Here is a 10,166-nt window from a genome sequence, read left to right on the forward strand (position 1 = left end):
TCACAGTATGGTGAGGGGCATAACATTTCTGTCACACACTTGAGGTATTCGGCCAATCATAACGCATTGGATAGCTGGCCAATCACAGCACACCTTGCTTTTTCAGACCGATGAGCTTTGTAAAAATCGACGTGTTTCACAAAGGCGGGGCATAGAGGAGAAACAATAATGTACAGTATGTGGAAAATAATGTGTTTTTTGAACTTTAAACCGCATAAACACATTTCATTACACCAAATACACAAAATAATGTTCTTTTTAGCAGCATCATATGACCCCTTTAAATGTGGGATTTTGATTCAGTTTGATATTTTAGTTTTAATTCAATCACAATCACACTGAGAGAAAAGAAGCTATTTTAATCTTTGATAATGCAAAAATGTTATATTTTGCAAAAGAATGAGCTTTGCAGTGCATATATAGCAGTATAGTTGAATGAGCTGCATTCAGACCATTTAAATGCTTCTAGAGAGGGATACATAAGAATGACTGTTTGTCATGCGTTATTCATCTGATTAATGGACATATGGACCCAATTAGTCCAAATAGGAAGGTGACAATATGACATATTCTGACTGTTGTTCCGAGCAATTAGAGCCAAACACAATCTGTGTCATAGATGTGTACTCTTTAAGGTCACTTTACTGGTTACATTGAAGCTTTTCTTTATTCTGCAGTCATTGGTATTGCTAGATCTCCACGTTATTTGAACACATCAAACATTTTCAGATGAGCTTCATTAAAGGAATGAAAAAAAATGAACATTGTTGTTTCAAACCTGTATGTTTTTCTTTCTTTTTTTTCAACACTTTAGCAGAATATTCACACTGCTCTTTTTCATACAATGAAAGTCAATGATGACTGGGGGTGTCAACCTACAAATATATCAAACAGCACACTAAAAGTAGCCCATCTTACAAGTCTGATAAATGTCAAGTGTTCTGAAGCCATATGATGAATTTGTGTGATAAAAAAAAAGCACTTTTAAAAGAATTTAAGACTATCATTATTAACTAATACTTGTGTGTGTGTAAACCTAGCTTCAGTCCAGTATTGAAACATTAATAACACTATAAATGTAATTCTTAAATTTACTTTATAAGAATCCAGATTTCATAGCAAAAAGACATGTACCACGAACAGAAGGTGGACATTTTTACAATTATACTAAAAGGCCTTGTACTTGCTAAAAAGCACATACTATCAATCAGAGGGCAGAATATTGTGTTGAACATGTAGAACAGGTTTGTTAGTGATGTTTTGATTATATAGATAATTTAGAGGTAATTTAAATGTATCAAATAGGCTTTAAAGGCTTAATGGTGTCATCATTTTGGAGCTTGATAGTTGCTGGTTACCATTAACTTTCTTTGAATGGAAAAGAGCAGCATGGACATCCTGCTTAACATCTCTTGTTTGTGGTCTATTAATGAAAAAAGTCAAACATGTTTGGAACAACATGAGGGTGAGTAAACAATGACAATTTACATTTTTTGGTGTACTATCCTTTAAGTTAAACAGGTTCTTGTTACTGCATTCAAACTAGGTTTAGGTGATGGATTAAACCACTGGTGATAAGGTGAGGTTGTTGTGATTGTGCTTTTCAGAATGACAGTGTTTTACTAAAGGTGTTCTGTCTAATACATTGTGTTGTCAACATGCCATCCTTGTACATATGTGATAGAGCATTAGAAAGATATCTCACCCCTTTAGATTCTGTTAGATTTCATACTTTTTAAAGATAATTTTATAATACAAATTTGTAAATGTCTTAATGCATACTGCAAAGCAAGCAAAAATTTATAAGCTTTATGTTTTGGTCTGAGAGTACGATTAAGTCCGACAGTGGTGCAATAAATTCACTGAAAGTGCAAGAACTGACATCTTTGATAAATGTCATGAAAACCCATGAGAGGTTAGCAGCCAGTCAGTACAATCTACAGAATCATAAAAGTTATATATATAGCGATTCCCTTCATGTATTACAGGTGATAAATCTATTTAGTGGCACATAAAAATCAAATCCGAGGCAAATAATTTTTCAATTCAAAATCATGGTGCAGAGGCCAGTGTGTAATGTACTTCCAGTGCCAAAACACAATCTGACAAAAATCTAAAAAATAGCTCTGGTTCAGAGGCACTTCATATAAGCAGAGAAAAGTGAACAAAAATATCATCCACTTATTCCAAATGTATGTGCAACTTCATAGTGTGCTGCCATCATTTCAAACCTTACTTTCTTAACATAGTTCTTACGTGGGCTTTTAGATATTTGCTACGTTGTTGTGATATTTGGGTGTAAGTCTCAGAAGCTCGATTCAGGGACTGCCTTCTTTCTACCCAGTGAGTTTGTGCTGTAGCGTGTGCGTTGCAGGGTGTTCTGAGAGCCCCTGTCCATAGGAATGCTCTGCGGCTGAGCCGCTGACGTGCTATTCCTGTGTAGAGATGCCGTCCTTCTTAAGCTTAGATCGGCCTTGCTTTGAATATTGGAAGAACTTTGTGAGCGTTTGATGTCTGATGACCCACGACTCACCTTGCCATTTGCAAATTCATCTCCGAGTCTGCTACGAACTTGGTTAGTGCTATTAGCTTTACCTTCTGAAGTTCTTTTGTGTGTCCCATTGGAGAGTGAAACTCCAGATGGGCTCTTCACCTCTGCGTCACCCCTTTTCACAGATTCACTGTCTCGAGACCTCCGAAGCGAGTCTTTCTTCATGAAACCACCTTTAAGAAAAGCAAAGACACTGTCGTGATGTTTTGTCTCCTGCCCCTTTCTCTGTTTCTCCTCCAGATGGTGTCGCTCCTCGCCTGGATCATCCCTCTGCGCTGTTTCCCACCCGCTTGGACCACTGGAACTGGATTGGATCCCTGTGCCGGAGCTGTTTCTGGACTGTGATTTGTCCTGTTTTGATTTTCTGCTGCTCCGTCTGGTCAAAGTTCCATCTTCTCTTGGTCTACTGCTGCTGCTGGGTTGTTGGCCCATTGCTTTCTCTGAGCTACTTCTTTCTTGACCCCGTGGTATTTTGAGAAACTCTGGAGGTCCGAGGCTGCTGTGGCTTGAAGATTTGGCTGTGGATTTTTTCGTATCTTCTTCTTTACCGCTTTCTTTATCGAAAGGTCGAGTCATTAGGGCAACAATGGGGTCTTTGGTGCATCTTGGCCTTCTGCCGGACTCTAAATACTCCACCAGCTCTGCAGGAGCCTGGCCAGGAGCTTGGGCAGGTTTGTGGCGGTCTTTGTTTCCAAAGGACCATCGCAGTGGGAGCATTTTGGTCTTGGTGGGACTTTTCATGCTTACGCTACGCCCTTGGATTCCTCGCACTAAAGGTCTGCTTTCAAAACCACCTAGAGACACTGATATTTACACAATATTTACCACATGGTGGAAAACACTTTCCCACAACACAACAAAAGTGAAGAACTATGATGAAATCTCTGTCAAGGAACATTGTTTTAGTATTTACATTTCTTATTTACAACGACGAGAACAAACTGGATGGGTAGACTCACCTCTCTCTTCCATTGAGGGTTCATTTTGAAAGACGGGAGACTTTGGGGAGTCTGGGATGGAAGAAGGGCATGTTGTGGAAGACCGTGATACCACACTTCCTCTTTTACTGTCACCATTCAAACGGATGAGCCAGTGATCTGACATAGAGGAGCTGGTGGAACCTGCACAGTGAGACAATAAAGACTGTTTAGTGGCTGGTCCATGTTTCTCATAGACATGGGCTTAAAGCATGCTGCACTCTCTCACTGCCCCTTCATTTTTAATAACTAAAATTCATCATCTGCACATGTTCTGTATTATCGTTTCCATGACGACCAAATCATGCATAGGCAGTGGCATCTTAGCCACCAGTCAAAATGAACTCAAAAAAACCCTTCATTCAAGTATTTTCAAAACCTGGGGAGAGGTAAAAGTAGAAATTTTCATATTTTGCATACTGCAAATACTGTCAATTTAGCTTGTAAGAGAAAATGACTTGTACAATGGTAAGAAAATCTGGTCCTACACTCAAAATTCTGTCCCTGGTAAGAGGACATTTTTTCATGCAATGACTGTGTAACATTCACACTGCAATATATATGAGGAAAAAAACTATTTCAGCTGATTTCTGCCAAATGTTGATCCACTGCGAAAAAGGTCAGTCAGCCTCCATCTGCAGTGTGGCCACAAAGGCTCATTTACTCACCTCTGACCGAGCTGTTGGCGGACCAGGGTGGGATGACATTTCTTCTCTGATAGAAGAGGATATACGCCCCCCGTGTGCACAGTTCCTCCTCTGGCACAATCTCCACACTGTTGTCGTCATAACTGTACCAGTGGCCATCCACTGAGTTTCTACAGTAGGCTGTTTTACAAAGACATATGCTGTAATCTGCTGGAGTGGTGTATGTATGTATATTTGTGTTTGTATATATATATATATATATATATATATATAAATGACATTGACCTTTTTATATATATACTTTTTCTACATATAACTGCCTTTATGCCATTCAAGGTACAAATCTTAAAAAATATATATTTTTTCTAACAATTATTTCTAGAAGAAAATAGAAATCTTTTCTAACAATAAAAACAAGTCGTTATTATCATTTTTTACCAATTTAACACATCCTTGCTGAATAAAGGTATTAATTTCTATTAATATAAAGTGTTAATTAATATTAATTTCAGACATGGGCTTAAAGCATGCTGCACTCTCTCACTGCCCCTTCATTTTTAATAACTAAAATTCATCATCTGCACATGTTCTGTATTATCGTTTCCATGACGACCAAATCATGCATAGGCAGTGGCATCTTAGCCACCAGTCAAAATGAACTCAAAAAAACCCTTCATTCAAGTATTTTCAAAACCTGGGGAGAGGTAAAAGTAGAAATTTTCATATTTTGCATACTGCAAATACTGTCAATTTAGCTTGTAAGAGAAAATGACTTGTACAACGGTAAGAAAATCTGGTCCTACACTCAAAATTCTGTCCCTGGTAAGAGGACATTTTTTCATGCAATGACTGTGTAACATTCACACTGCAATATATATGAGGAAAAAAACTATTTCAGCTGATTTCTGCCAAATGTTGATCCACTGCGAAAAAGGTCAGTCAGCCTCCATCTGCAGTGTGGCCACAAAGGCTCATTTACTCACCTCTGACCGAGCTGTTGGCGGACCAGGGTGGGATGACATTTCTTCTCTGGTAGAACAGGATATATGCCCCTCGTGTGCACAGTTCCTCCTCTGGCACAATCTCCACACTGCTGTCGTCATAACTGTACCAGTGGCCATCCACTGAGTTTCTACAGTAGGCTGTTTTACAAAGACATATGCTGTAATCTGCTGGAGTGGTGTATGTATGTATATTTGTGTTTGTATATATATATATATATATATATATATACACACACACATATATATACATATATATACGCACATACACATACTGCCTTTACGCCATTCAAAAGTACCAATCTTAAATTGTAATCCTTTCTAACAATTATTTCTGAAAGAAAATAGAAATATTTTCTATTTAAGTAAGTCTTTACCATCACTTTTTGTATCAATTTAACACATCCTTGCTGAATAAAAGTATTAATTAAAAAAAAGAAAGAAAAAAATGTACTGATCCCAAACATTGTATAACAATACAAAATATTTCTATTTTAATTAAATGCTGTTCTTTTTAACTTTTTATTCATCAAAGAATCCTGTTAAAACTATCACAGGTTCCAAAAAAAAGTATTAAGCAGCACAACTGTTTCCAACATTGATAATACATCAGTGTATTAAAATGATTTCTGAAGGATCATGTGACACTGAAGACTAGAGTAATGGCTGATGAAAATTCAGCTTTGCATCACAGGAATAAATTATATTTTTAAGTATATTAAAATAGAAAACCGTTATTTTAAATTGGAATAATATTTCACAATACTGCATTTTTATCAATATTATATTTTTTCTTTATTTTTGATTAAAAAAAATGCAATCTTGATGAGCGTAAAAAACTTATTTAAAAACATTAAAACTCTTACTGATCTCAGCTGATATCAACTGAACTATGAATTCACAAAAGGAATTGACATTATCGCAATCAGCTAGACAATTCCTCAAAGCCCACTATTATGCAAAATGTTGCTATATAGAATAGTTATGTCAAGTGTAAATAAAAACAAGTATCCCGTTTACAGTATATGAAAAATTGAATTGAGAAAATCTGTAGAGATCCTAATAAATGTTGGTAATGGGTGGACAAAAAATAATTCACATTTTGTGACAAAGGAGACAAAAGAGAATTGGTCTGTGCCACAGTCAGACGACCAGGGGGATCTGCAAATCTTTTAGGTATTTTTTGTAAAGTATAAACACAGGTCTAATTGGGTGTTGACAACAAAGTAAGGCAAACTCTTTCTGTGAAATCCAACCCTGTTCTTTTGCATTATGTTGAAATGACAATATCTCACTTTGAAAAGTAAGTGTAGGTAGGATCAAAAGATAACATTCTATAAAAAATAGCATAGACATTTGTGATAAAATTCCTTGTTTATACTGTCTTTCTTAGCATGCTGTACTATAATGTATGCACCTTTATATGCAAGTTTAGTGAACAAAATTCCCAAGAGATAGTGATTTCATAGAGGAGGAGGAGATTTTGCTTATATGTTTTTCCCAATGTGGTTATCCACATTCGTGGATCCTGTAAGTAACGAGACCTTACTCAGTCCTATTCCTAATGGGAATTACAAATTACAAATAAATAATTGGGCACAACTTAATAATAATACTGCAACTAAGCAACTAAGCATTCATCTATTTTTGTTAAATCTTATTTTCTTTTCTTTATTCCTATATACCTGCTTATATGATTTAATAGGATTTGTGGTGACATTTCACTCATATCCCCCCAACCTTCATTTCATTCATATTTCCACCACAGAATATTAAACACAGCATATACGAATTCACCTATAATGCATGTATTTAAATATGACAAATAAACTAGTGAGAGTGTAAAAAGTGACTTTTTTCATTAGTTTTATGTCACTGAATGAAACTCAAAATCACCTATAGTTGAAGAAGCATAAAAAAAATGGCATGTACTGTATAACAATTATAAAAGAAAAAAAAGCATTTTAAATGGACAAATAACCCCTTCTTACTATCAGAGATCCCAGCACACTCACCTGTGTAATGGCCTCCATGCATGCCTCCGTGGTGGTTACAGACTGCATACAGGTCATAAAGGAAGTCAGTATCTCCATGTTTCCAAGTTGCAGGCCACGGGGACAGATTCTTCATGCTCTGACTGCGTTTCACCACATGGGGAGTCATATCCAGACCGCTTATCGGAACGCGAATGAGGGTGGAGAGCTTGTTTCGCCGTTTGCCCACCTGGCGAAAACGCTTGAGGTGCAGGATGAGGATGTCAGGCAGGGTCCATAAGCTCATCTTCACCATCCCCTGCTGCATCTGCTTACAGTGGGGGCACTTCCACGCATCATCTGGCGCCAGCTGCAAGGGGAATAAAAACATTTGCTATAAACAGTCCAGAACTCATTTGTGATGTATGTCACAGACAACAAATCAATGTAGTTAGTCAGATGCCCCCCATGTGAGATTCAAAAGCACAGGCAAATAAATAACATTTTCTTTCTTGGGTTTGTTAAAATGCAGGTTTCTCCATGGTCAACTAAACCATGTCATTATCTGAACCGGTTTTGTCTCAGTGTGGTGCAGTAAAACATTTATATCTCTGGAATACACTGCTGCGACAAACTGGATTGCAGTGAACATGCAGAGAGGAAAGGACAACAGCATCTGCATATTTGCAGGACCTCTGCAGAACATCAGTAAATTGTTATTTATATCTTCAAAATATGTACAGACAAATGCATGATTTAATTGCTGCTGGAAGCCATATCCCACATGCACTGCACACTATATTAAAAGCATTTTTTTTTTCCATAACTGAAGTCCTGGTAGATGTGTTGCCTCAGTAACGACATGACACTGTTAGAGGATCGATAATACATTTGTGGAGCCAATCATGATGAGGTAACTCTCAGGGGTTCATGGGTAAGATTTATCAAGTGGTACTTGTCAAGAACAGGCAGTATACAGAGAAGAATGAATTCAGAGTGACCTTTCAAAGAGAGTGAGTGGATGTGGGACGTGAGAGACAAAAACGGTAGGTGGGAGACCAGCTACATTTGCTCCTCAAGTTGGTTTTTAAATCAGCTTGAATAATCTTGAATATGGAATAGCGATCGGTCCTGCTAATCGAAATGTCTAACGCCTTGCCTTGCAAGCGTAGATTCCACAGAGAACCTTTTGTACTGCATTAGTTCCCACTTGTGTCAAAAAACAACAGTTTTTATTCAACATTTTCCCACCAGGATTTATTTTTTGACCTATAAGAGTGCATATAAAAAAACACAGCATTATGTTCATTTTGGTGAAATACTTCTTAACTGAAATAAGTTCTCGATCTGAACAATTATGACTGCTACATAAAATTTAATCAAATGCTCCTGACATGCTAACAACATAATTGATTCAGATCCTGAAAATCCTAACAACATAAATGCTCTGCTAGAATACAGATTTATATAATTGGTTGGCTCTTATGTTAGACTGTAGAGCTCTCTACATCGTAAGAGATTTCAGTGCAATCACTGTTTCAAGTATATTTTGGTTTCTTCATGTTCAGTCCATGTTTTTAGACCTGAATTTAGTTTTTGCTTTTCATCTAAACCCACATCATATACTTAAACATTAGCCTCTGAGACAACAAACACAGATGACAGCAACAGGCCACTTCAGTGTCTGCAGAGGCACTAAACTCATAACCAGACAGACCTAGAATAGAACATTATGAAATATATCAAATGTTGGGTAACAAATAAATAAGAGGAACTCATTTTCTGTGGCATTTTTCAGCTCTGGTTGACAATTCAGTCATTAAGTTTCCCTCATGTTTTTCTAACTTCTGCTATTAATGTGGAACACAAACATTATTTTTGAAGAATTGTTATACAAATTGAATGGAATCAACAGTGCAATTACAGTTACATTTACATTATGTTTACATTTTAATCATTTAGCAGACGCTTTTATCCAAAGAGACCTACAAATGAGGACAAAAGAAGCAATCAAAACCAACAAAAGAGCAATAATATGCAAGTGCTATGACAAGTCTCGGTTAGCCCAACACAGTACACTTAGCAAGGTTTTTTTTTTTTTATATTTACAAATTCATTAATAAAAAGAAATCAAGTAGATAGAATAGAAAAAGAAAAGGGAAATCTAGTGTTAGAGGGTATTTTTTTATAATAAACAAAAAAACAATTAGATAAAATAGAAAAAGAATAGATAAATCTAGTGTTAGAGGCTCTCTCTTTTTTTTTTTTTTTTAAAACAGGTTAGTTAGAAATCAATAGAGAGTGCAAGCGTTAGAGGGTCAAGTTTTGTTTTGTTTGTTTTTAATAAAAAAGAAAACAAATAGATACAATAGAATTATAATTGAGAGTGCTAGAGAGGGTGAAATGAAGATGGACGAGATGTGTTTACAAATCAAACGCTGTTCTTTTGAATTTTGTTCATCAAAGAATCCTGAAAAAAATCACAGTTTTTAACATTGATAATAATTAGTATTTTCACCAACAAAAATGGTTTGAAGTCAGTTATTTTTCGCAGTATATCTTTTGCCGTAGTGTGTCAGTTGGAAACATCCATTTATATTTCCAAACATTGCTTTTGCCATTAATTGTAATAATTCAGTGAGATTTTTGTCTGACAACAGCCAGTGCTCCACACATAGATAATGGGCCCGTTCTTCGTACGTCGCTAACTCAGTTAGCTGGATTTGATTGTTGATGATTTGGCATGATCTTGGATTGGTTGGTTCTTCGAAGCTCATCCTGGAGTTGCTGTCATAGCAACAGGTTCTTAAACTTAAACCTGCTCGGGAGCAGGCTTATTTCATGTAAACAGGATTAGATCGCATCTTTGTAAGCAGAACTGATACTTAAAATCTGTCCCAGCCACTGCTGCTTTATTAGAAGAGTACCCTACTGATCCAGGGACAGTAATTTACAATAATAATAAAAAAATTAATACAAAAAATATTATAATGTTGTGTAGTCATCATCTATAACAC

General features: G+C 36.4%; 1 protein-coding gene across 1 annotated transcript in view; it reads right to left on the reverse strand.

Moving 5' to 3' along the window:
• Window positions 1–808: 808 nt before the first annotated feature.
• usp43a (ubiquitin specific peptidase 43a) overlaps window positions 809–10,166 on the reverse strand; it is a 100,417-nt gene continuing 91,059 nt past the window's right edge. The window contains exons 12-15 of the mRNA XM_016545757.1: window positions 7,192–7,519; window positions 5,159–5,317; window positions 3,511–3,672; window positions 809–3,354 (exon numbers count right to left, since the gene is read on the reverse strand). Coding sequence (XP_016401243.1) covers window positions 2,306–3,354; window positions 3,511–3,672; window positions 5,159–5,317; window positions 7,192–7,519 — 1,698 coding nt within the window. The 3' untranslated portion in view covers window positions 809–2,305. The remainder of the gene's footprint in view (window positions 3,355–3,510; window positions 3,673–5,158; window positions 5,318–7,191; window positions 7,520–10,166) is intronic.

The sequence above is a fragment of the Sinocyclocheilus rhinocerous genome, unplaced genomic scaffold (genome assembly GCF_001515625.1).
Source record: "Sinocyclocheilus rhinocerous isolate Xijiao unplaced genomic scaffold, SAMN03320098_v1.1 scaffold550, whole genome shotgun sequence".
NCBI classification, from domain to species: Eukaryota; Metazoa; Chordata; class Actinopteri; order Cypriniformes; family Cyprinidae; genus Sinocyclocheilus; species Sinocyclocheilus rhinocerous.